General features: G+C 36.8%; 3 protein-coding genes across 5 annotated transcripts; all 3 read left to right on the forward strand.

The window, feature by feature from the left end:
- Positions 1 to 433: 433 nt before the first annotated feature.
- On the forward strand, positions 434 to 3,014 carry LOC111795046 (palmitoyl-monogalactosyldiacylglycerol delta-7 desaturase, chloroplastic-like). The gene is made up of 4 exons (XM_023677276.2): positions 434 to 778; positions 853 to 1,185; positions 2,163 to 2,269; positions 2,448 to 3,014. Exons 1-4 carry the CDS (start codon positions 503 to 505, stop codon positions 2,665 to 2,667), a joined length of 936 nt encoding a protein of 311 aa, XP_023533044.2. The 5' UTR covers positions 434 to 502; the 3' UTR covers positions 2,668 to 3,014.
- Positions 3,015 to 9,946: 6,932 nt separating this feature from the next.
- LOC111795948 (protein WVD2-like 2) lies at positions 9,947 to 13,705 on the forward strand. 3 transcript variants are annotated; one of them, XM_087119650.1, is made up of 7 exons: positions 9,947 to 10,161; positions 11,002 to 11,413; positions 12,507 to 12,592; positions 12,704 to 12,788; positions 12,885 to 12,956; positions 13,073 to 13,183; positions 13,245 to 13,705. In XM_087119650.1, exons 2-7 carry the CDS (start codon positions 11,006 to 11,008, stop codon positions 13,512 to 13,514), a joined length of 1,032 nt encoding a protein of 343 aa, XP_086975776.1. In that variant the 5' UTR covers positions 9,947 to 10,161; positions 11,002 to 11,005; the 3' UTR covers positions 13,515 to 13,705. The 3 variants fall into 3 exon arrangements, with proteins under 3 accessions (XP_086975776.1, XP_023534360.1, XP_086975775.1); XM_023678592.2 differs by having other exon boundaries at positions 9,951 to 10,161; positions 10,996 to 11,413; XM_087119649.1 differs by lacking the exon at positions 9,947 to 10,161 and adding an exon at positions 10,184 to 10,313 and having other exon boundaries at positions 10,996 to 11,413.
- Positions 13,706 to 19,567: 5,862 nt separating this feature from the next.
- On the forward strand, positions 19,568 to 20,891 carry LOC111795047 (1-phosphatidylinositol-4,5-bisphosphate phosphodiesterase epsilon-1, putative (DUF1685)). The gene is made up of 2 exons (XM_023677277.2): positions 19,568 to 20,231; positions 20,401 to 20,891. The coding sequence occupies exons 1-2, from the start codon at positions 19,736 to 19,738 to the stop codon at positions 20,499 to 20,501; spliced, it is 597 nt and encodes a 198-aa protein (XP_023533045.1). The 5' UTR covers positions 19,568 to 19,735; the 3' UTR covers positions 20,502 to 20,891.
- Positions 20,892 to 27,547: the final 6,656 nt, after the last annotated feature.

The raw sequence follows: 27,547 nt of genomic DNA on the forward strand, positions 1-27,547 counted from the left end.
ACTCAAGTACGCAACGTGTAATTACCACAAAATTATTTTTCAAGGTAATGCAAAAAAAAAAAACAAAATAGGTCCAACACTTTTCCAACTTCCAACACAAATTCTCAATAGAATTTTCTGAAGGGAATTCAAACTTTATGATTTTGAAACTTAAATGAAGAACATCTCATCCATAATTTATAAAATTTAATCATCTTTAATCTAATTTACTCAAATTAAATACTAAACAACCATTCAATTAGCTCAATTAAATCCCAATTAAAGTTTAAATTAATCAAATTTAATTCCTTCTTTTTCTTTTTGAGCTCATTTGAGCTCAATGGAACGGAAAAATTCAAACCTCCTACTTTCTGATCTAAGATATATATAGCGTTAACTAGTTGAGGTATCCTCGAGTGCAGTAATTACAAGAATTTAAAGTATTTACGTTGAGGCTTGAAATGCAATATAAATACATATTTATTAGGTAGAGAACAAGAACAAGGCAGTGCCATTAGAACCAATGGACACACCAAACCCTCCAAGATCATCGGGGAAGGAAGAATGGGCTAAGATAGACAAACAAAAGGCCATTTTTATTTTTCTTATGCATGTGCTTTGTATTTTTGCACCATTTCAAGTCAATTCGAGAGCGCTTCAGATTGCTTTGGCATTACATTTTATCACCGGTTTCTTCGGCGTAACTCTCTCGTATCATAGAAATCTTTCCCACCGAAGTTTTAAACTTCCGAAATGGCTCGAGTATTTGTTTGCTTTATGTGGAGCTCACACACTCCTGGTAAATTAAATGATAGATTCTTAAGCGTGGTAAAATATGTACTATGTTTTGAAGTTCTTCGTTGTTTTTTATAGGGTGATCCGATCAATTGGGTGAGTATGCACAGATATCACCACCAGGTAGCCGACACCGAAAAAGATCCCCAACGCACTCCTCGGAGGTTCTTGTGGCTTTCTAATTACTTTGGTTCAACTAAAAGAGTTGGTCCAAGGTACTTATGTATTCTTGAAGGGATAGAAAAGAACATATTTTTAATGATTAGGGAGTTTGTGAAACGAGATAACGTTGGCGACTTGGAGAATCAAAGCTTCTACAAGTTTATTCACAAAACATATCTTCTTCATCCAATTGGTCTTGCAATCTTGTTGTATGTTGTTGGAGGAATGCCTTCTCTTGTATGGGGAATGGTACGTATAGAAACGCTCTCATTTCATTGTGAAATTTCAAAATCTTATATTTTTATCAATGAATTTCGAGTTCAGCTTTTATAGTCCAATAGGTTCTTGAATTTTAAAAATGGTCAAATAGATATCTAAATATTTAACTTTATGTCTAATAAACTTTTGAAACACTTATTAAGTTCATACACTTTAAAATTTTTGTCTACAAGATCTGTGAGATCTCACATCGGTTGGGAAGGAGAACAAAACATTTTTTGTAAGGGTGTGAAAACCTCTCCCTAGCAGACGTGTTTTAAAAATCTTGAGGGTAAACACGAAAGGAAAAGCCCAAAGAGGACAGTATCTATTAGTGGTGGACTTGGACTGTTACAAATGGTATCGGGGTGAATTGTGAGACTCCACATCCTAGCAAACATGTTTTAAAAACCCGGCTGTTACAAATGGTATTAGGGTTGATTGTGAGATCCTACACCGTAGCAGTCACGTTTTAAAAACGTTGGGTGGAAGTTCGAAAGGGAAAGTTCAAAGAGGACAATATCTGTTGGTGGTAGGCCTAGGCTGCTGCAAGTTCTTTATTGTGATATCTCATACCCTAGCAAACACGTTTTAAAAACTTTGGGGGAAGCTCGAAAGGGAAGGGCGGAAGCTCAAAAGACAAAGTTCAAAGACAACAATATCTGCTAACGGTGAGCTTGAGCTGTTACAAGTTCTTTATTGTGAGACCCCACACTCTAGCAGACTCATTTTAAAAACCCTGGGGGAAGCTCGAAAGGGAAAACCCAAAGAGGACAATATTTGCTAGGAGTGGACTTGCGGTGTTACAACATCTTTATTTATATATTTACAAAGCATATTTAATTTTTTATCCAACCGGTCTCTAAACTTTAATTTTTGTATCTTACATATATGTGAATTTAAATAATAAGTATCAAATATGCTAAGAACTTATAAGATTAAACAGATAATTTTATTTGATCATGTAGGGTGTGCGAACCGTACTAGTGTTACATCTATCATTAATGGTAAACACAATATGCCATAGATTCGGAAAACGACAATGGAAGACAAATGATTCGTCCAGAAACAACGGGTAAGTATACGTTATTGAATTAGTAAGCTTTGAAATATTTTAACCTTTCTTTAGTAGAAATTTACCAAACACGAACTCAACATGTAGTGGTATGATATATTCGAGACGACTCTCGTTTCCTTAAATGAAAGTATTAGCGTTTTGGTATGCACAATAATTGATCTATGTTGTGTTGTAGGTTGATGAGTTTGATTAGCTTTGGAGAAGGTTGGCATAATAACCACCATGCCTTTCCTTACTCAGCTAGGCATGGATTTGAATGGTGGCAGGTCGACACTAGTTGGTACGCTATAAGGTTTCTTCAAGCCATTGGTGTTGCCAGTGATGTGAAATTGCCTCCCCCGCAAAGCCGCAGAACCAAAAGCTTGATCATGGACAACCACGTGTTGCACCACTAAATAAGCTTCTACGTATCCATCTTGAAACATATAGAATAAAATTATGATTGTATATCAATTACTAGTTTGTATTGACCATGTAATGATCTACTTATATCGATATCCGCAACTCCGCATAACAACGTACACACTCGTTCAAGATGAACATAAAGAACAAGAGAGGATGACTTCACGGACGTACAACAACAAAGAATACAAACAATGAAGAAACGAGAGAGAATACAGAAAATGAAGAAACTACATTTGGGCACGTACTAATGGGTATAATATATATATATTGTTTAGTGTACTAAATATAACGATTTAGCCACCTACGAACTATAATCTACTAAATTTTTACACTTTCATTTTGGGCTATTTTCGAGTCATTTTCCGTAGATGTTAACATTGAGACGAGAATCATTCACTCGTTCTATCATATTGCCATAAAGTGCATCAAGCATATCAAGTACGTCATTCATCGAAATATACATATATTACGCACATCATCAAGCATCATAACTCACACATCATCATATAATAGCATACGATATCATACGTCATCATAACTCGTACATCAAATCTCTACTATATCTTTTACTTTAAAGGAATCAGAGTCCATGTCCCAACAAACTTTACTCAAGTTAGATGATATGAACTATTAGAATTCACACTTCATCTTCATCTAGCATACCAATAGCTTACTCGGTTTCTAAATATTCAACTTTGGAACTCCCATCGCTAAAACAACTATAAGTTCTTGAAATGGTCTATGTCAACTTATATTCGGCAAAATGTGATGATATAAATGGTTTTCCTTGCTATACGAAATTTTTAGAGTGTATTTTTTTATTACATCGGTTATTTAGTCTAAATGAAACTTAAATTATTGTACCTTTTTGTAACGTCCGAGGACAGTATTACAATCTCACTAAGAAGATAGTAGGTTGTGACGATCTACGAAAATTATACTTCGATTGTTTTTTCCATTTTTAACTTATGAACTTAACAATTATGAAAAAAAAAAAAAAAAATTCGGGTTGATTAAGTTGGTGATTTAAACAATTTGAATAGTTCACAACCCAACTCGGGTTTTTTTTATTATTTAAAAAAATCTTATTTATCCACGTTGCATTGATAACTAAAATCTCATAAAACTCAAATATCAAATATTCGCGAGCCACACTGCAACACTGACACCAATTACAAACGTCAAATATTCTTAATTTTCATAATAATCATGAAAGTAGGGTAGGGTTAGGTTTGGTTGTAATCCTTTTTTCGAGTTTGTCGGGTTGATCCAACCAAAAAAATGTCAACCTGCAAACTAACCCAAATTTTTTATTTTCCAAAAATTCAACCCGACCCAATCTTGGGTAACGGATTAGTCAAGTCCTCGAGTCATATGAATACCTCTAGTTTTTATATGGTGTCATCGAAGACTTAGATCGACAAACATCTTATATTTTAAATCAAATTTCGAGGGAGAATTATGCAATTAATAGCTAATGTTCAATTTGGTAAAATAATAAATCATTCTTGGACTTTTCATCAAATGTAACTTTCAAAATAATTACCATTTGAAGAAAATGATTCTCTTGCCAATTCAAATTCATCCAAAGGTCAAAAAAATATTTACCTTCTTGTTCAATGCATCACGTTTTAGGTGAGATTGGTACCATTAAAATGAAATTACCATAATTTTTTTACCCTTTCAAAGTTTTAGATTTTTTTTTTTTTTTTTTTTTAAATGATATAAGGGAAATACCGATTTTGCCCCTTATTCCAATATCAAACCATTAACCATATGAAAATGTTCGAAAAAGGCTATAGTTTAACACGAGAGTTACATTATAAAGCCTAATTTGTGAGTATGAGACGTTATAGTATGACAGGTAAAGTACGATACGTGTTGCTTTTTGTAGGGGTTAGTGTTTCTTGTAGGTCCTGACCTATCCACCAATACCATAACATATGACTAACTACCCGAACAACTGGTACCAATTTCTTGTTTTTTCCTCAAAATTTCATAATTTGGTGCATATGATTATGACGAGACTATGTTGAGACTCAAATGGGTTGCCTACCTCTCCGAGATATAATCGAAAATCATTTATGACTAGTCTACATATGTATCTTAGTTGACAGACACCTAATTGCTCGCTTATATTATGATGTTACTATGATCAGACACCTAGTCGCTCGCTTATATTATGATGTTACTATGATCAGACGTTTATGTATAAACTATAAAGATAACTTATTACAAAATTTAAATTACAAGACTATAAAACTTACCCCTTGAGAGAGTAACTTTTACCATTTAAAGATAAAATTCTAGAATTTACTTTACAAATTCAAATAAAAAGAGCGGTAAATATGGGGAAAAGGAAAGCCTTCAGACTTCAATAAAGGTGAAAACTATATAAAAGTAGATGGAAGGGAAAGAAAGGAAACACAATTTGAATTTGAATTTAAATTTGAATTTGAATTTGAGTTTGAATTTGAATTCACCACACAATATTTTAATATATTTGTTGCATTTAAGAGATCAAACATTAAGATAAAGCTTTATTTTTTTTTAATAATTATAACTAATTTTTTTTATTGATTATAATCAATTAATTATTTATTTAAACTATGATTAGTTTATTCATTATTATGCATGATTCAACAAAATTATTAAAAATAATTAAATATTTTATTGTAATAATTATCAACGTTCATCACTTTCAGTATCAAGAAAATATTCTGTGCATAAAAATGTTCTTGTCAATCACGCAACTAGTATCACGGTCATGTTTGTCCAAACCGTATTGTCTATGGTCACATGTTGGATGTCTCGATCGTGTTTGTTCAGGACGTATTGTCCATGGTCGCATGTCCGTTTCTGGGTTAGAACGAGTGTTGCATAATCGTTGCTCGTTGTTGTAAGAATGCAATTGTGACAACTAGCATACAATGGGTCGATTAAATAATGAATTTTAGAAAACACATGGTTTTGGCTCGACAAGAACGAGTCGGGTGGAGCCTACATATTCCCCAATAAACCAAACAATTCTATTGAGTTAAGGGTAAAATTGTACATGAAACCTAAAGTAAAACAAATTTAAATTTGGAGTAAAATGGGACACAAAATAAAAATAAATGATGCATTAAATAAGAGAGGTAGCCAATGAATGAAAAAGAAATAGGAGTAATATTAATTAATTTTCTTCTTTATTATTTGACTAAAAGTCTTAACAATAAATTAATTGGACATAAATGCCCTCCATTATTAAGTGTAGAATTCAATGGATATTAAATTTAAAAAAAAACATATTTTAACTTTGTCTATATAACTCGAGAATCCGACCATAAAAGAATAATTCACAGAAATGATTAAAAGTTACAGGAATCTCATGCATATTTGTGTGTCATGTACATCAAAATACTTCCTCGTTATGATGAATACGAACGCGTATATTACGAGTGGTGTTTTATGACATTTATTTTGTTCTTCTCATTTTTATTCTAAGTTAATGTCATAGTGTTCTAGGTCGTATTTTTCTCAATGTTTTAATGGATTTTAATTTTCTAATAGTAGTTTTGAAATATTTAAAAAAAAAAAAAAATTGTTCTCTTTAAACTTTTTTGTGTTGTTATTTTTCAAACCTTGCTTTCCGTTTGATGTTAAACAGATTCATTGGATTAGTGAGCTAATTCTAAGTGAGTCGTCATAGAAGGTAAGAATGACCATCATAGATTTCAAGTTCGATCTTAGAGTTATTTATCTTCTAACTAACTCTTGGTTCGTTAAGTTAGCTTTTTTTTTGTGAAAGTTTGCAAGGATACTAGACGGAAATAATAATGAGTTATTTATCTTCTAACTAACTCTTGGTTGGTTAAGTTAGCTTTTTTTTTGTGAAAGTTTGCAAGGATACTAGACGGAAATAATAATTCTAAACTTAAAATCTCCACTAAAAAAAATTAAATAAATTTCTTTTCATTATTATGTCATGTCATTGACATAGTTTGATAGCCTCTAAATTTGCTCTCATCCGGTTAGATGAATACGACTCTCCACAATGGTATGATATTGTCCACTTCGAGCACAACCTCTCATAGCTTTACTCTGGGCTTCTCCAAAAGGTCTCGTACCAATGAAAAGAGTATTATTTGATTATAAACCCATGAACATTCCCTAAATTAGCCGATGTGGGACTTTCATCCAACACCTCCCCTCGAACAAACTACGTCTCTTCTTAGTTGAGGCTCGACTTCTTTTTCTTTTGGAGTCCTTTGTTCGATATTTGAGGATTCTATTGACATTACTAAGTTTAAGGAATGACTCTGATACCATGTTAGACGAACACGACTCTTCACAATGGTATGGTATTGTCCACTTTGAGGCATTTTGGGAAAGCCCAAAGCAAAGCCACGAGAGTTTATGCTCAAAGTGAAGAGTCGTGTTCGTCTAACACATCCCAGTTTAACTAATGGGTTAAGATCTCTCACAACTCATCCCTGCTTGTAAGTTGAACGAACATCTCTACCATCATTCCAACTAAAAAAATATATATATAATAATTTCATCTCTATAATAAGATGTATAGTTGCCACGATACGTCAACCATTTCTTCTCTTCCATTCTTCACGTTTTACAGTCAACTACAACAGGACCATAATGTATGAACTTTCATCACCTTCTCGACATTGACTATCCGTCTACCAACTTAAACATGTACATAATTAGTTGGTTGCATTATTTTGTTTATTAAATCGAAAACTCTTTTCTACCATCTTTGACTATAATAACGTCGATGAAGTGTCAACTTCAATTGATCTCGACCCAGTGCCCGCTCGGTAAACGTTATCGGAAATAACCAACATTATTCTTTTTTTTTTTTTTTTTTTTTATCATCGTTTTCTATTGATATTATTGTGATTTTTGTTCAAAAAACTTATGGAAAATGTAAAATAAAAAGTAAAATAAAATGAGAAAAAGCCAAAGGGGTAAAATGGGAAAGAGTGTAGAAATGGAGAATTTAATAAGAATCTCCGACCACTGAGCATTTATTAAGCTCACTGTCACACTTTTTCAGCTTTTAAATTAATTACTATGGATTTATTTCTTTTCAAAATTACTTTATTACCCTTTAGAAAATTAAGATTAAAATTGATTTTTTTTCTTTTTTTTAATTAATTAAATTTGTTTTATTTTATCATTTATTTCATAAGAACGATTATTACTTAATTTAAAAAAATTAAAAATTTGAACTTAAATTGTAACGACATGTCGTAATAAATTAAGGGAAATTACTTCACAATAATAAATTGTAATTAATGAAATAAATAAATATTGTAGGACCAAAAAAAGAAAGTAAATAACTGCAAGCCAACTCCAAATAAATATCTAACTAAATAAAAATAGAATATTAATTACTTACTCATTTTGTGTGGCTGTTGGCTATTGTATAGTCTTTATCAACTCCTCTTTTTTAAAATTTTATCCGTAAACTAAACATATAATTTTATCTCGTAAGTATCGTGCGAATAAACACTATTTCGAGCCTTGTGATGTCAGCTATATTTGCAGCTCGTTCCAGTACACTCATCAAAAGGAAAATGCACAAGAAATCTGCACTATATTGCAATCTCCGGTGCAATATCAACTCATCTATGACACTGGGTACAAAAGAAAAATACCCACGACACTCATTTTACAATTCTCGTCCACACCATAACACACGTATGTACCACAGAGTAGCTCACTTAGGTCTTAATACTTAGGAGTGGTGGACAATCAATAAAGTAACACCAAATTTGACGAGGTTACATATTTTACTTAAAGAGACTTAATTTTAGAGTTGCTTGTTGAATATCACGATGGAACCCCAGCTTTCGAGGTTATGGCTCGAGGCAAGCTTGTCTATGACAGCATTCAGAACACCATCGATTAAAACCTATATATATAGCAAGTGGGGCCCATGAGAAATTCAACCTTCATAGAGGTTTATGTCATTCACATCCGTTAGGTAATTCTTGGGTCATTCTATCAAATAATAATAATAATAATGATAATAATAAATAATAATTCCTTGGATGCTTTTTTGTTTGTCGTCTTTATATTAAATTTCATGAATCTACACAAAAAGAAAAAAATAAAAATAATTAGAAATTAAAATGTCGGATCTGAATAATACGGGCAGAGGTTAGGTCAGCTTCTTTGCCCTGCCCACACTCAAGTCTTTGTCAAGGGACACAAGAACAACAATTGTCACAGGATCTAATCAACAATGACCCTAATGACCCTAAGACTCGTGCTAGTCCTAATTGGTGAGCGAGTCGGAGTTGACCCATTAACCCACTTTATAGAAAATAGGTCATGGTTTATTCAAGTTGTAAGCTCAAGAACACGTTTGATTTTAAAATTTCAACTGATGAACGATGTGGAATGATTGCCACTCTTATATCAGATGAATGTTGTCTATGAAGCTATGTCATGAGTTGAGAACGACCAGTGTCATGATGTAACCGAAGAACACGATACATCATCTATCATATCAAGAAGAATGACAAAGATTGTCAAACTAACGTGCAAGCAAGAGCAAAAGTGACAATGTCGTTAGTGGGGTCATAGACAACTTGAATGGAGGTTAGATGAGACCCCGAATCATAACGTTAAACATTGAGGTTTCGATAGAGTTTTAAGAAATGGTTCGTAACAAATTAAAATAATAAGCCTAAAACGTACCGAAATCAACCAAAATCGTTATTTATTATTATTTATTTTTGTAAAATTCAGCCAAAAGAATTTAATTCGAAAATAACTCAAAATTACCATTTTAAAAAATTGATTTAATTTTCTACCTTATTAAATTTGAAAAAAAAAGATAAAAAAATTAAAATAAATAATATTATTTTATGTCGAATCAAAATAGAGAGTTCTCCAAACAAATCTGATTTGCAGGTGGGGCCCACTTCCCAACAGACTCCGTTCTTCTCTTGCCTCCACCCCGTTTCAAATTTTTCTGCCGTTCAACTTAACGCCCCGCCGTTACTTATCTTCTGAACCAAAAAAAAAAATAATAATAATAAATAAATAAATAAAAAAAAAATAAAAAATTAATATTTTGATCGAATAATCCAAGGTTACAATTCAATCCTATCTTACGATAAAAAAATATTTATATTTGTAACCGAGCTATAGATTCGAACGTTATATAAATGGAAGCCACCGCCCACGGTTCGATACCAGTTTTGGGAGAAAGTCATTTGCAATTTTGACTAGGAATTGAAAAGAAAAAAAGAAAAAAAAAAAAAAAAAAGCAGAACATTTCTTTTTTTTTCCTTTTGGTTTGTCTTGTTATTCAGAGTGGAGGGAGGAAGTGAAGAGGAGAAAAGGGTGATTCCTAGAGAGAAGAGAGAGAGGGGGAGGGGGGCGGGGGGTGGGGGGTGAGGTTAAAGATCTTGTTAGATCGAGCTATATTCGCTACTCAATCTTCTACATTATCTCTCATTCTAATACTTCAGGTCTGTGATTTTTCATACCTAAAATGTGTGTTTGTTTCTTTACTTTTGGTTTTTGAGCTATTTTGAATGATGGGTTCTCTCTCTAATTCACTTCTTCTTTTGATTTTGAGCTTTTTCGCCCACTCTGTTTGATGTTTGCCTCTGTTTTCTTGGTGGGTTTCGATCTATTCTCATTTCTGTTCTAGTTTAAGTCATGTTTGTTACTATTTTCTTGGTGGGTTTCTACTCTCTCTGCTGTTTATGTTCTAATTTTTGCTCTCTCTGGTTTTGTTTGGTGATTCTTTGAGTTTTTGATCTAAATTGTCGTCCTATTTCATGTTCATCTCTGTTTTCTTGGTGGGTTTTCAGTCTCTTTTGCTTCTGTTTGAAATTTTGGTCATCTATGGAGTTGTTCTTGGGTTCTATTTGATGTTTGTCTACTTTTTCTTGGTGGGGTTTTACTCTTTCTCTTGTTTCTGCTCAAATTTTTGGTTCTCTGAGGTAATTTAGATCTTTTTGGACTGAAACTTTGGTCATTTTTTATGTTTTTCTCTTGGAGAATTTGAACTTCTTGTGATAATGTGGCTATAAAATTGGTCTCTACTTGATTGTTAGTGATGGATAATGAATAATATTTCAAGATCCCGGGGAGGAGAACGAAACATTCTTTATAAGGGTGTGTAAAGCTCTCCCTAGCAGACGTGTTTTAAAAACTTTGAGGGAAGCCCGAGAGAGATAGCCCAAAGAGAACAATATCTGCAAGTCTTTTGTTTTGGTCGTGTTATATCTTGGATTTAAGTTTAGTTTTGACCGTTGTTCATGGCTCGAACCGTGTTAACCGATCGTCTTATGCAGTTGCAGCATCATGGGGAGGGAGCCAAGTGGTGTACAAGTCGAACAAAAGGCGAATGGGGTTGCTCATGACATAGTTCATGTTGATCCAAGAGTTGCAGGAAGAAACATTGAGGTCAAGGACTATGAAGTGAAGGAATGTACTGAAGAAAACTTGATCATTGAAAAATATGAAGAGAAGCAAGAGGTGTTGAGTACTAAAAGCACGAATGTTGATGCGGATGAGAAATACGAGAAGCCTCGAGTCGACGAGTACAAGAAGTCGAGCCCAATTGGATCGAAATCTCCAGGAAATATGAGGGGGCAATGCACTGTTCCTCAGCCATTTACGTTGGAAACCGAAAAGCGCGGTCTGTGCACACATATTGGTGTCAACAGTTCACCAAATATGCAATCTCCTTGTGCTAAGAAGAACTCTCAGGTAACTAATGTTCGTAATTTCCTGCCTATATCTGGTTTGTTTTTTGGTTGCTTTACTAATTCTGTATTATATTCTCTTAATACTTTGGTTGTTTTACCATTTGATGGAACTGGCCCTTTTCTTGTACCACGTCTCATTCGAGTGCCCTGGCTCTCCGAAAATGTCTTTGAGTTCTAGGCCATGTCGGCTAACTCACTCGATTTATGACAAAACTTCTCGAGTAGTATTTTTGAGAGTGAGGCTAGAATGAAACAGTTTGGCTGTGAGACCCCGGTTGGAGAGAGGAACGAAGCATTCCTTGTAAGGGTGTGGAAACCTCTCCTTAGTAGACGCGTTTTAAAGCCTTGAGGGGAAGCCCAGAAGGGGAAGCCTAAAGAGGACAATATTTGCTAGTGGTGGGCTTGGGCTGTTACAAATGGTTCAGAGCTAGGCACTGGACGGTGTGTCAGTGAGAACGCTGGCCCCCAAGGGGGTGGATTTTGAGATCCCGCATCGGTTGGAGAGAGAAATGAAGCATTCTTTGTAAGGGTGTGGAAACCTCTCCCTAGTAGACGCGTTTTAAAGCCGAGGAAGCCCAGAGGGGAAAACCAAAGAAGGACAATATTTGTTATTGGTGGGCTGTTACAAATGGTTTAGAGAGGGGTGCCCCAGCGACGACGCTGGGCCCCAAGGGGGGAGGGGTGGATTGTGAGATCTCACATCGGTTGGAGAGAGAAACGAAGCATTCCTTGTAAGGGTGTGAAAACCTCTCCCTAGCAGACGCGTTTTAAAGCCTTGAGAGGAAGCCCAGAAAGGAAAACCCAAAAAGGACAATATTTGTTACCGGTGGGCTTGGGCTGTTACAAATGGTCTAGAGCCAGGCACCGAGCGATGTGCCAGTGAGGATGCTGGGCCCCCAAGGGGGAGGGGTGGATTGTGAGATCTCACATCAGTTGGAGAGAGGAACGAAGCATTCCTTGTAAAGGTGTGGAAACCTCTCCCTAGCAGACGCGTTCTAAAACCTTGAGAGGAAGCCCAAAGAAGACAATATTTACTAGCGGTGGACTTAAGCTGTTACATTGATTAATGGTTGAAATTTTCTTCTTGTTTACAGCCAAATTCACCTCCTTCGTTAAGGAAGCATATGCAGCTCGATAAGAAATATCACGACGAAGAAGATAATTGGTCCATCACTTCCTCGTATCCTAATCTCGACATCGAAACACTTTTTACATTCAGTAATTGATTTCTTTCACATGGTAAATTGTTTACAATCCATTTTTGACTTGAATGATCCTTAGCCAAGTTTAGTACTGCTACTTCAGTGAAATCTAAGGTAACACTTTGTGTTGCTCCGACATTTCGATCAGCAAGTCGTGCCGAGAGAAGGAAGGAGGTAACTCAACTGACACGTCTTATTACAAATGTTCTCGACGTTCTACACACCGTTAAATCACTCGTTCGCATACGATCTTAACTCTTTATTTTTCAGTTTTACCAAAAGTTGGAAGAGAAACACAAAGCTTTGCAGGCAGAGAAAAGCCAATATGAAGCTAGAACAAAGGTATCTAAGTTGCACGAAGTCGAACATGTGAACTATTAATATCGATTAGAACGAAACATTCTTTTTCATTTCGATTCAACTCGTGAGAAACTGTTAGAACTTTTTATTGTTGATAGGAAGAACAGGAAGCAGCCATCAAGCAACTAAGGAAGAGCTTAATCATCAAAGCAAATCCAGTGCCTACTTTCTACTATGAGGGACCTCCACCCAAAGCTGAACTCAAGAAGGTGAGAGTTTCAAACTCGACTTTTTTCGTAACCTTTGGCTCATCCATGTTGGTCATTGCAGCTGCCATTGACTCGACCCAAGTCGCCAAATTTTACTCGGAGAAGGAGCTGTGGTGATGTAGTTAACTCAAATGTAGAGAAGGGAAAAGTATGTGCACGAGAGAAACGACATAGCGTCGGTGGTATCAGGGCAGTGTCGACTAATCTTACGACGACTCCGAAAGTCAACGGGAAAGTTAGCGGTCGGAATAGTGGTAGCAAGGTGAAGGAGAGAGTAAATGAGGAGAAGGAGACAGGAAGAAGCAATTTGGATATAAGAGTTCAGTCATGAACTTGGTCAAAGGAGCTGTCCTTTTGGTTGTGAGTTTTAACTGGATTTTGGTAATATGAAATTTGTAAATGTTTGGTACTCATAATTTGTACTCACAAATGTGTTAGCCCAGGAGAAATAGAGTGTGTGTGTGTGTGTGTTTGATGACTTCTTTTCTTGATTTAGAAATCGTTTTGGAAGATTTAACACTATTTTCCTTCTGATTCTCCCGTGCACAAGACGACTTTTCGGCGTCGTGTATGGTTTCTTTGTGTTGGGATATGGAGTCTGCTGACTATTTATATATCGTTAGTGGCTATATCTGTTAAAGCTATATACAGTAAATTGAAACCATATACATATACTCCTTAGTCATAAAACGTACTTTCTTCATTCTCTGTATTCTCTCTTGGTGTATATATTTGAAGTCATCAATATAAAGCCTTTAGCCAATATTTCTCTTTGTTTTTCTCTCTTTTGTTCTTTGTGTTCATCTTGATTGTGTGTGTGTTGTTATGTGATCCTAATTACTTGTATCAGAGCATGGAAAGTTCAAAGATTGGAATTGAGAAGTTTGATGGATCGAATTTTGGTTTTTGGAAGATGCAGATTGAAGATTATCTGTACTAGAAAGATTTTCACGAACCCCTGTTGGGGTGAAGCTGGATACCATGACCACGGAGTAGTGGAAGCTCAAGCATCATCAAGCCTTAGGGTTGATTCGGTTGACGCTGTTAAAAAACGTGGCGTTCAAGATCATCAAGGAGAAGACGATGTTAGACCTATTGAAGGCTCAAGGATCGTCATTTCTTCTTTTAGAAATGGTTTTGGAAGATTTAACCGTATTTTCCTTTTGCTTCTCTTGTGCAGAGACGACTTCTTGGGTCGTGTATCGTTTCTTTGTGTTGGGGTATGGAGTCTGCTAACTATTTATAGTATAAATATGATAAGGATATATATGGTAAATATTTATATATAGTAAGTCGTTCTATCTCTTAAAAATAAATTGAAACCATATACATACTCCTTAAACAGTGCTTTTAAAACGTAATTTATTCATTTTATGTATCTCTCTTGGTGTATACACTTGAGTCATTAATACAGATCCTTTAGCCAATATTTCTTCTTGCTTCTTCTCTCTCTTGTTCTTTGTTTTCATCTTAATCGTCTAATTACTTGTATCAGAGTTAGGAGAGATTCACCACAATCTGTGAAGATGGAAAATTCAAAAATTGGAATTGAGAAGTTTGATGGATTGAATTTTTGTTTCTGGAAGATTTAGATTGAAGATTATCTGTACTAGAAAGATTTTCACGAACCCCTGTTGGGGTGAAGTTGGATACCATGACAACGGAGTAGTGGAAGATCAAGGATCGTCAAGCCTTAGGGTTGATTTGGTTGACGTTAAAAAACGTGGCGTTCAACATCATCAAGGAGAAGATGATGTTGGACCTATTGAAGGCGTTATTGAATATGTACGAAAAATCATCGGTTATGAATAATGTGTATTTGATGTGGAGACTATTCAATCTACAAATGTCTGAAGTTGGATTTGTTGAAGATCATATATATGAGTTCAACATGATTGTAAGTCAATTGAGCTCGGTGGAAATTATTTTTGAAGATGAAATTAAAGCATTGATTTTAATGTCACCTTTATCCGAGTCTTGGGATACTGTTGTTGTTGCGATCAGCAGTTCACGAGGATCTAATAAACTGAAGTTTGATGAAATTCGAAATCTAATTCTTAGTGAAAGTATTTGCAAAAGGGAAATTGGAGATTCATCAGGCAATGCTCTTATTGTTGATCGAATGAGAAAACGTAAATCAAAGAGCCCAAATAAACATGGGCGATCAAAATCAAAGAACCGGAAAAAATCTCCAAACAAACCAAACGTAAAGTGTTGGAATTGTGAAGAAAAAAAGACACTTTCAGACCCATTTTACAAAATTGAAGAAGAAGCATAATCACAAATCTGAAGATGAGAATGATTATATATATTCATTACAACATTATTGAGGATGCTCTAATCCTTAGTGTGAACAACCCGATTGAATCTTAGATTTTGGATTCAGGTGCATCATTTCATTCGTCTCCAAGTAAGAAATTGTTTCAAAATTTCAAATCAGAAAATTTTGGAGAGGTGTATCTTGCCGACAACAAAACCTTAGAGATTAAAAGAAAGGGAGATGTCTGCATACAAACTCCAGCAGAAAATCAATGGACATCAAATGATGTCAGATATATTCCTGGTCTTAAGAAGAAACTGATCTCTATTGATCAATTGGATAGCACAGGTTATGCATCACAGTTTGGAAAAAGTTCGTGGAAAACTGTGAAGGGTGCCATGGTGGTAGCATGTGGTACAAAATTTGGAACCCTATACACCACTACAGGGTGTAAAAACATGACTGTTATTGCTGAGAGTGCTTCAAATTCAAGTCTATGACACAATAGACTTGGACATATGAACGTCAAAGGAATGAACATGTTGACTGTAAAAACTATTGATACGAGTCTTTGTGAGAGCTACATTATGGGCAAACATAAACAAGTTAGCTTCACAAAGGCTATCAGAGAACCAAAGAAAGTGCGACATACAGACGTTTGGAGACCATCTCGAGTTTCATCACTTGGTGGTTCAAAGTTCCACGTCATCTTCATCGATGATTTCAGCAAGAAGGTATGAGTTTATTTCTTGAAACACAAGTCAGATGTGTTTGCCACCTTCAAGAAGTGGAAAGCTGAAATTGAAAATCAGACTGGCTTGAAAATCAAATGCCTGTGGTATGACTAACCGTAAACATTTTGTGCAGCTGAGGGAATTAGATTAATGAGGATAGTTCTCGGTAAGACAAGACAAAATGACATTGGAGAACGGATGAACATAACATTGAATGAGCGGGCAAGAAGCATGAGGATTCATTCTGGACTACCAAAGACATTTTGGGATGATGTTGTGAACACAACAACCTATTTGATCAATAGAGGGTCGTCACTCGAGAACTTTTAGTTGTACTGCATATGTTCACGTTGATCCAAAGAAGAGAGACAAGCTTGATGTTAATTTTGTGAAGTGCTACTTTATAGGCTAAGACTCTTATATGTTCGAGTACAAGTTTTGGAATGACAAGAATAGAAAAATCATAAGATATTGTGACATGACATATGATGAAAATGTCCTGTACAAGGACAAAGAGAAGATAAACTCTGAAACTACAAAACAAGTGAGAGTTGAGCTTGAGTTGCAGGAAAACTCACCCAGTGATGTTACATCAGAAGTTCAAGAAACTCCTGAGACTGTTGTTGAAGACTAGACGTGACTCAAGTTACACCTGAGTAGGTGTTGAAGAGATCATCCAGAACAATCAGAATACGAAATAGATATTCACTTTCATTATCTTATCTGTTGCTGACTGACAAAGTAGAACCACGAGGCCCTACAAGGTGGAAGATTCAACCAAGTGGGAGCAAGCCATGGATGATGAGGTAAGCTCACTTGAAAAGAATAATACGTGGGTGCTGACTGAGTTACCTACATGAAAGAGAGCTTTGTTGAACAAATGGATGTTCAAAATCAAGGCTGAACCAGATGGCAAAAGGAGGTTCAAGGCTCGGTTAGTAGTCAAAGAATATCCACAAAGGAAAGACATTGATTATGCTGAAATCTTTTCGCCTGTTGTGAAATTAACTACTATCCGAATTTTGCTGAGTATTGTTGCATAAGAGAATTTGTACCTTGAGCAAATGGATGTAAAAACAGTGTTCTTACATGGAGATCTAGATGAGGAGATCTACATGCAACAACTAGAAGGTTTGCAGCTCCAGGCAAAGAACACATGGTGTGTAAGCTCAATAAGAGCTTGTATGGACTGAAACAAGCACCGAGACAAGGGTACAAGAGGTTTGAATCCTTCATGTGCAAGAGTGGTTCACACAACAGTGAAAAGGATCAGTGTTGTTACCTCGAATGGAAGAGCCAATTAGCATGTGATGTCACTTCGAGGGAGTGTCTATACTCCCCTTAGGTGGGTTTGTACGCGTGAATGGGGAGAATTCTTCTCCACGTGAAGGCACGTGTAGGCACGTGAGTCTCCCTTTTTACCTCGTTCAGACCTTGTTTGACTATTTTCACTATGATTTCGAATACAAACTTTAATTTGACTTAAACTAAGACGTATCAAATAAATTTTAAATGATTTTTGGAGCTTTTAACACGCAAAAAAACCAAGTTCAAGAAGGCACACATTATCGAGGTAAGTAAACACACTGACTTTAGGCAAGTAATACTTTAGAGATCGTTATGAGGTACTAGTATGCAAGCATTCCTTACCTTAGGTTGTTAAAAAATGCATGTTAAAGACTTCGGAGGGGCGTTTTTGGATCAGTATGTATTGTATGTATGTTATGAAAAATTACCATTATACTCCTAGGATTATATTTTTTTTAAGTGTGTTGTTTTATGTTTTATGCAAAGCTAGAATACGAATTAGACAATAAGGATGAGTAAGAACGAACAGAGGTATGACCTGTGTGCACCCAAAAGGTGGATTAGCTTGAGGAGTTGGTCCTAGACGTCCTGGAAACAAGATACAAGTAAACAAGATACAAGTTTTAAACTGCCTAGATCTCCCTAAGAATTTAGTAGACATCTATGACATCAAAGAAAGCTACCCAATGTCAAAGAACAAAATGGTAGTTCACCTTAAAGATGAGACTTGTAGCTCGGCTGATCCACGATGCTAGAAAAAGGTCAACTACCTCATTCGAACCTAGAGTGGGTCCTTGAGCAGTTAAAATACGGTTTGAAACTTTGAGGCACCCATGATTCTCAGATAGCAATAGAGACTAAACCAAACTTTCTAGAGTCTAGAATAAAGCCCATAGATACCTACTAGAATAAGGATGCAATGAGAGTCTACGACTAGGTTACTTACTGACTATTTTTATACTCACTCCTTTCTCTTTTCTTTTTCAGGTGTTCACAGGCTACCAGTTAAGGTAGAGCGTTCGAGAGTTGTTCGGTCACAAAGGAGATTGTAACAGAGCATCATTTCATTCTTGTATTTGAGTCTTTTGTATCTCAGACTCATTTTCCTCATTTATAATATATTTAAACAGCATCATCTTATAACTGCATTTTATTTTACATTTAATTTTAGTGAGGTTATCTTTATTTCGATTTAAATTTTATCGAATTTTCATCTTTTATTTTTAATTCACATCTATTTTTATTTATTTTGTCTTCATCTTTTTATTCACGGTCCAAAATTGGAAGCCTTAAAAATTAAGTCGTAACATACCTAAAGCGTAAATCTCATCCATTATGTTTTAATTGCTCATGCGTAATCCAAAACTCAAAGGAACGGTTTATGAGTCATTATTCATATATAATTAAGTTCATCTACCAATGAAATACAAATACGAAGAACACGACAGTAATCCTAAGTTACCCGATTTTCAATACAAGAGATCACGTCACTCATCATTAGCTAATTCGATAATCCTATAAGATTAGTTTCGAGCTCATAAGCATAGAATCACATATCAAATAGATCAATCCTAGCATCTTGGTTCGATGACAACACGACGATCGTTAATTATGCATAATCAGGCTAACTATATTAATCGAAGACTGCAATCATTGTTCGAGAAAGTTCCTCGGCCCCGTTTATCTCCATCCTCTAGCTCAAATTTCATGAAACTCCTCAATTAAAAAGAGTGAAACCGATAAAAATGGATCGAAAAGTAGGCTTTGAACGGTATAAATGAGTAAAAAATATGGTTTAACCAAACCGACCAGGACCGAATCAGTCGAACCGGTGACGGTGACGTCATACAAGAAGACCTAGGTAAACAAGAATAATCTAATATTTTACCCAAAAATCCCTAAATCCAAAAAAAATTCTAAGTATAGAAAACTAGAAAAGAAGTAACTATATTAAGGGTTAGTTGAAAAGGAATGGTTGGAAAGACAATAACTGAATTAACCACCTTGTGAATGATGACCATATCATTGTTTTCCTTCTCCCCATTAAAGCCCTCTCCTTCTTCTCTGCCCTCACTCGGTCGGGCTGGCTCTGGCCTTCTTCTTATACCGATTCCCATCTCGGCCTCCTCCCTGTCCCCGACCCCGACCCCGACCCCAGCCCTCTAACCTCGTGTGTGTGTGTGTGGCTGGCGGGTCGTCACCGCTACTGCCACTCACTCTTTTGTTTCTTTAAATTTATTTTCTTTTGACATGATCCTAATGGACAAGAAACTCTTACAAAGAATGCCATCATCACTATCATCATCGTCATCGTGCCCGTCACTCCACGAGTCGGAGGACGAGCTGAAACACATGCCATTGGCACCGCCACGCCAAAAGAACAAGAAGCGTTTGTCGAAGCAACTTTCAATGTGCGAGACACCAAGAGACCTGGCATGGGAGAAGCGACGACGACAAATGCTCCGCCCAAGGAATGCGTCAACCGATAGAGATGACTTGACTGATGAGGATTGGAATGAGCTCAAAGGTTGTATTGAGCTAGGGTTTGCATTCAATGAGGAAGATGGTCACAAACTATGTGGTACATTACCAGCCCTTGACCTTTACTTCGCCGTTAACCGACAGCTTTCTCCGAGCCCAGTGTCTACACCCCATAGCAGTACCTCGTCGTCATCTCTCGGCGCAAGGTCTTCATCGTTCGAGAGCCCCAAAAGTGAGTCTGAGACATGGAAGGTTTGCAGTCCAGGTACGTGAACATAGCTATTGTTAATGTGTTAGGAATCACGAATCTTCATTGGTATGAGATTCAAGCTATGAGAGGTTATACTCGAAGTGGACAATATCATACCATTGTGGAGAGTCGTGTTCGTGTAACAAAATGAAGCTAATTTCGAGTCGAATTTTGATGGATTTAGGGGAAGATCCAAAGCAAGTGAAGGCAAAATTGAGACATTGGGCACAAGCTGTGGCATGTTCGGTGATGCAATCATTGGGAGAACATAAAGGGAAATTTTGAGGAAAGATATTGTACAGATCAGAGGAGTAAGAAGGAAAAAAAAAAAATTAAATTAAAAAAAAAAAAAGAAAAAAAAAAAAAAGAAGAAGGAGGCAGAAGGGGTTTGGTTTCGAACCTTTGAATTAGGGATTGGTGCAACTTATAAGGTTAAATTAATCCTGCAATTCTCTTGTAGTTTTAACAACAAAAAAGGTGTCACTCTGGTTTGGAGCTAGCTTATTATATATAATGTGAGGGCCAAAGGAGAAGCCAGAGGCATTTAATGGGAACTTTGGTATATAATTAACTTAGGGGGGAAATATGTTCTTTTTCTTTCTCATTATTTAATGTTCATTGTACTTCTATACAAACATATATATACATATATAACTATATTTTTCTGTGTTCTTACCCATATCTTACCCGTTCATTCTGTTTTTGCATTTTGATCTGTGATCAGGGCTTTAGTTCTTCTTTGTTAGTTTTGAAAATCTTTTTCTGGGTTGTCGTGTGTCAGTCCGAACTGATATGGTGTGATATCTTACATTGGTTGGGGAGGAGAACGAAATAACCTTTATAAGGGTGTGGAGACCTTTTCCTAGAAGACGTGTTTTTAAGCCTTGAGGGGAAGCTTAAAAGAGAAAGCCGAGAGAGGACAATATCTGTTAGCGGTGGGCTTGGGCTGTTACAAATGGTATTAGAGCCAGACACTGAACTATGTGTCAATGAGGAGGTTGTTTCTCGAAGGAGGGTAGACACGAGACGGTGTGCTAGTAAGGATCTGAGCCTTGAAGGGGGTGGATTTTGTGGCGGTCCCACATCGATTGGAGAAAGGAACGAGTGCCAACGAGGACTTTGGGACCTGAAGGGGGGTGGATTGTGTTATCCCACATTGGATGGAAATCTTTCCCTAGCAAACGCGTTTTAAACCTTTGAGGGGAAGCTCGAAAGGAAAAGCCTAAATAGGACAATATCTGCTAGCGGTTGAGCTGTTACAAATGGTATTAGAGCCAAACATTGGACTATGTGCCAGCGAAGAGGCTGTTTCCCGAAGGAGGGTAGACACGAGGTGGTGTACCAATAAGGACGCTGGCCCCGAAGGGGGTGGATTTGGTGGCGATCCCATATAGATTGAAGAAAGGAACGAGTGTCAGAGAGGACGTTGGGCCCTAAATGAGGGTAGATTGTGATATCCCATATGGGTTGGGGAGAAGAATGAAACACCGGGTGTGGGAATCTCTCCCTAGCAGACGCGTTTTAAAACCTTGAGGGGAAGCTCGAAAGTGAAAGTCCAAAGAGGACAAAATCTGGTAGTGGTGTACTTACGTCTCATGTGGTGTTAAGCTTAAAAAAAAAAAAGTATTGCGCGAGTATGCAAATGATTGGTAAACACGAATATAATTCATCAAGGGATCCATGATGAGATTTGACATAAGTTGCATTTGGGTCCTTATATTTTCAAACTTCACGTTTTAGTATTTGATGTGTGAGATAATTTTGTATTTAGTCCCTACCATTTTAGATTATCTTGCTATATGGTTGGTATCGTTTGCGATTATCTCGATATTTGGTCACTACATTGTTGTAAATTTTCTATTTTGTAGTGATGATTGGTCACTACATCTCATGTAGTGAATCGGAGATTCATTTTTATTGCTGATGATCCAATAAGATATCAGAGTTTTTTTCTTTCCCTTACGACATAGGCACGATTTGAAGCTATTAAAAGAAGTTTTTTCGTTAATGGTCAAATTTCTTTTAGGCTATAAGAATTAGTGGGTCTTAGTCGAGAGAGAAATTTAGTATGAAACAAAATCACAACGAGAAGAATCCTTCCTTGAGCGTGGTGGATTTGCATAATAGCGATGATTATGATACACGATGTGACCATAGACTTGTTGAAGAGATGAAATACAAGTATAAGTGGAGAATGGCTTGCATTGGCTTGTGGTGGGCTTGCTTTGAGGCGGATGGAAAACTTGTAGAACGACAGAACACTTCTAGAGTAAAAAGCATTTAGAGTATTATAGCTCTATGGTTAAAACTCTATGCACGGTCGAATCAGTTGTGTCCATAGATATAGATTTTACTAACAAATCCATCTTCCACTAGTTATCTATAATTATAACTGATTCAGGAGCTCGTTTTACATTTGTAATTATATCTTTCACCTTAGGTACTACTAATTCTCGAATGAATATTTTTTTTATGATCTAACTATAAATTAAATCCCTCTAATTTGTGAGAGGACATGATCTCATTACTCAAGCCTCAAGGTCGGTATTTAAGAAACTACTTAGCTACTTACCCTATATAGAAAGGAGCAAGTTTCATACCGTATAATTTTGTCTCCAGTTCCTAAACTGAATTAATTTATTAATTTTTTAAAGTTAACATTTTTAAAATTTTATAAATGAGTTTTTATGTGGAATTTCACGATAAGATAGAAGAGAAAAATACATTCAAATAATAATAATAAAATTAGTAAAAATATAGTTAGAGAAGGGGTATTTTCGTCATTTATGCCCTCCATAGTAATTTAAAATAAAAAACAACAAAAAAGGAAAAAGAAGAGAAAGAAAAGGAAAGAAAAATATAGAAGAGTGAGAAAATGAGGATTTAAGAGAGGAAAAAAAGGTAATCATGGATATTTGTTATGATCAAGTTATCTAACTATAAGATTAAGTTATGATTGGCAAAGTTGTATTTCTTTATGTAGTAAATAAAACGGTATAAAAATAATTTTATAATGTGGAAACTGTAACGTCCCTAATTTTCTAACCCTAATTAGTGACGTCACCCATACATGCATAATTCATTACGCGGAAGCTCATCATAAATAACCTTGGAAAAACACAACAGAGTCTTTCATAAACATTCATAAATCCAAAACAAATCTATCTCCGAAAATAAACCTTCCATAACTGAATTCAAAATAAATCTAAATAAAACAATACTCAATGATATAACTAAACAGTCCAATAAATGTAAACTCCTGAAAATATCCCATCTCCAACTTCCATGGTGTCCTTAGCTCCGCCGTCAACCGTACATTGGCGCCTTGCCTTTACAAAAAAATGTAGGTAGCATGTGGCTTGAGTATTTTACGAAATACTTAGTAAGGCACCCCATTGTTGGGGTTGGAAATGCAAACACATGCAACATATGAGTGGGATCTAACTTTTCATAAACTTTACATGGCCTTGGGCGCTTTCCTATTCCGGGTAGGGTTGGATGTGTGGTACTCCTTCACACATGGCCCATGTACGCGTATATGGACCCACCAGGCGGGCTTATATACGTATCCCTAGGCCTGACTTGGTCGGGCACAACGTGTTACACGTCGCCGGACACCACAGAACAGAAAAGGGCCTGCACAATATCATGGCGAACATAAATATCGTAATTCATTCTTTCATTTCATAAAGGGAAAGAATCCCAATGCACGTGACATACATATATGCATGAGGTCTCTTAACATATCTAACGTGGCATTACATAAGCATCGCTAACATCGCATATATGCTTCTTACATTATATGGCATCTCACATGACTTACATTACATGGCATATAACATAACATGAAAGTACATTCCAGTTGCATAAACATCTCATGACATGACTCGATAATATTACGTGTATCAATGACATCGATCAACATTTTCATGGTGTATATTACTAACATATCATTCATAACTTCACATAACATAAACAGTCAACAGTCAACATAATTCATTACGTTTCATAGCATAAACGGTCACATAATTCATACATCATATAGTCATATCACATAATAAAACGCAGGGGCCACAGGGCAAGCACCATCATACAACATGTAGTAAGCTAACTCCAACAGTAAGGTCACTTATCTTGATGGCTTTGGCCGAAGTCACTTACAACAAGCTAATCCCAACAGTTAAATACGTCCTATAATAACCACATAAAAACTTAGGAACCTTTCATAACATACCCTAGGTAAATCTCAGACTATTTATCAAAATAAACTCCCAACCCAATTTGTCTTTGACGGTTAGGAACCATACTGACCTCAGATGGTAAAACTAAGGGCAGAAACGGCTTTGGAAGGGCCAAAAACCTAGGAATCGATATATTATAGTGATACTGAGCTGATAAGTCGAGCTGTCGAGCCGACCAACTAAGCTGTCAAGCCGAGCTGCTGGAATTGACGGAACCGAGCCGATTTCGTACATGTGCGAGCTGAGCCGCACTGTGTACGCGTGCGAAGCTACTGGAGCTGTTGGGCGTGCGTCTACGGCTCGACCCAATTCCAAAAACCTTGCCTTCCTTACCCAACAAGCGACGAAACCCTAGTTTCCGCCTCCCCGATTCCGGCAACGCGCCGACGATCCCACAACATCCTCAACACCGATTTCCGATGGTCAACCTTCTTTGACACAATGATCCCGACATCAATACCTTACTCCCACTCGATTCTTCCTCCGAGAAGCAACCCCAACATTCTGGAAGAAAGTTTGGAGAGAAAATCGTTTTCAAGGGATGTAAAAGGTTGGACACAGACGTATAAAAATAATCTCAAGACATTTCCCAAATTCTAGGGTTTTAGGATAAGGAAACTTAGAAAAATAGGAATGTTTCTATTAGGCAATAAAAGTCTAGCACAAAATCCCTCGATTTTCGGAGAGATTACATTTAATTATTTATTTGATTTTTATTTGATTTTATTTTATTCCAGAAACTCGAATCGTTACATAAACATTTAGTGAAGGAACCAAGTTGAATCAAGATAAGTGAAAAAGATTAAAAAAAATCAAAAGAAAATAGGAAGAAGATAATAATGAAGAAAGTTATGGAAATAAATCAAGAAAATAGGAAGAAGATAATAATGAAGAAAGTTACGGAAATAAATCAAGAAGATTCATCATTCAGGAGACCACCTCGGCAGGAATCGAACACAGGTACACGCTTTAGAAAGACGACACATGGCAATGTCTGATTGGCTACAAAAAATTTAGAGAAAATAATACACTGCATAGGACTTGAAGGCTAGCCGGTGTGTGATTCTTGACTCAAATCACTGACCCAACTGCTTGCATCTAGCTCGAGACCCCAGTTTGCTTTGCACTTCTTCGACCTGAATTTTCGGCCCAATCTAATAGCCTAAAAACCCGCGAGTATAGACAACACTATGCCCAATGTCACGGTCATGCTTGTCCAAGGCATGCCACTCATGGCCCCATGCCCGTAACACGCCGAAACCTTTTCCTTCTACTACTTTATTGCTTTCTTTTACTACTTTCATGTTGTATTATTTCTTTCTTATTTTCTTTAAGAGTATGACGTTTCGGCGATGTCATTGCTACGCCTGGTAGACATGAAATGCCTCAAAATGTACTATAAGGGGATACGACTAGTTGTCAACTTCTCCCTACCCGATAGTTACATGCAGTAAGCCGTTGTTGTTGCTTTTTTGCTTACATTCCCATATAACACCAATCTCTCTATCTCTCTTGCTTTCAAAACTCTTTTTTTTCCAAAACCTCTCTTCCCGCTTTCTGAAATCTTCTCTTGAATTCGAGATCCGAGGTTTATATTCACGTTGCTTGACCGCAGGCAACGTAACCCGAAGTAGGCTTGACCCACTCAGTCTGAGAGTGAGTGTCGCACAATCGCCAAATCCGCTGCCTAGAAACTACAATTGTGACAGTTGGTATCAGAGCCTAGTTGGCTTCAAAGTGACAGGTAGACATGTTTTTTACTAAACAGTTGAACAAGTCCCACGTTGACAGATTAGTCGAAATAGAAGAACAGATGCAATACTTGCGGGAAGTGTTGAGCTGACAGCGAAAATCATTTTCCTACAAGAAGTCCCTAACAATTTTCGATTTCTAGATGAGCGAGTGAAAGAACTTGCTAACAAAACCCTCGCCATTGATGCGATAAAGGGTCAGCTGGATGGGTTACCCATTCAAGAAATAATGTATCGAATGGAAAACCTAGAAACAAAAACCACAAAGAATGGTGGTTTCGAGCGATGAGACAACTCGATAAAGGGTCAACTGGCCTGATTGAGGAGTGAGTCGATGAACTAGATAGCTCCCAAAAAGCGATGTTTCAGATGGTCATTGAACTATCTGAAGATGTGAAGGCAGCCCTCGACGTAGTCAGGGTAGAAATGGCGGACATAAGTGCTAGAGTAAATGTTACCGTAAGGGCAGTGGAGAACCAAACCCCTACCCGAAGGACAACGCGACCCAACAAGGTCAAACTTCTTGAACCCAAGCCCTTCTCTGGGGCTCGGGATGCCAAGGCCTTAGAGAACTACATCTTTGACATTGAGCAGTTCTTTAAAGCAACTCACACTGAGACAGAGGAAGAAAAGATCACTGTGGCCACCATGCATCTAGCTGAAGATGCGAAATTATGGTGGCGGTCAAAGTATGTGGATATCCAAGAGGGCCGATGTACAATTGACACTTGGGAAAGACTAAAACAGGAGCTTCGGTCTCAATTCTTCCCAAAGAATGTTGCGATCATGGCCAGAAGGAAATTACGTGACCTTAAACACACGAGTAGCATTCGAGAATATGTCAAACAGTTCTCGTTACTCATGTTAGACATTTAACAGATGTTTGAGCTAGATAAGATCTTCTAGTTCATAGAAGGACTGAAAACATGAGCGAAATCTAAACTATATGAACACACATAGAAGATCTCTCCACGACCTATGCTATGGCCGAACGACTGTTCGACTTGAACAACGAACAGTCCCAAGAGACAAGGCGAAACCAAGCCTCCTCAAACGGAGGTAATCGCAACCACACCTCTAATCCCTCCAAAATGGGAGGAGGAGACAACCAAGGATCAGAGGAGTTGAGACAAGACAACCACAACAGGGGACGGACGTCTTAGGCAAAGGGCCTCACAATCAGAACCACTTCAATCGACCACCTCTCTCTTGTTTCCTATGTAAAGGGAACCATAGGGTGTATGAATGTCCAAAGAGGGCGTCACTAGAAGCGATTCAAGCCGCATTACACGCAGACACAGATGCAAAATTCGAGGGTGAAGAAGCCGAGAAAGTGCTG

The sequence above is a fragment of the Cucurbita pepo genome, chromosome 18 (assembly GCF_057944985.1).
Source record: "Cucurbita pepo subsp. pepo isolate OVF chromosome 18, ASM5794498v1, whole genome shotgun sequence".
NCBI classification, from domain to species: domain Eukaryota; kingdom Viridiplantae; phylum Streptophyta; class Magnoliopsida; order Cucurbitales; family Cucurbitaceae; genus Cucurbita; species Cucurbita pepo.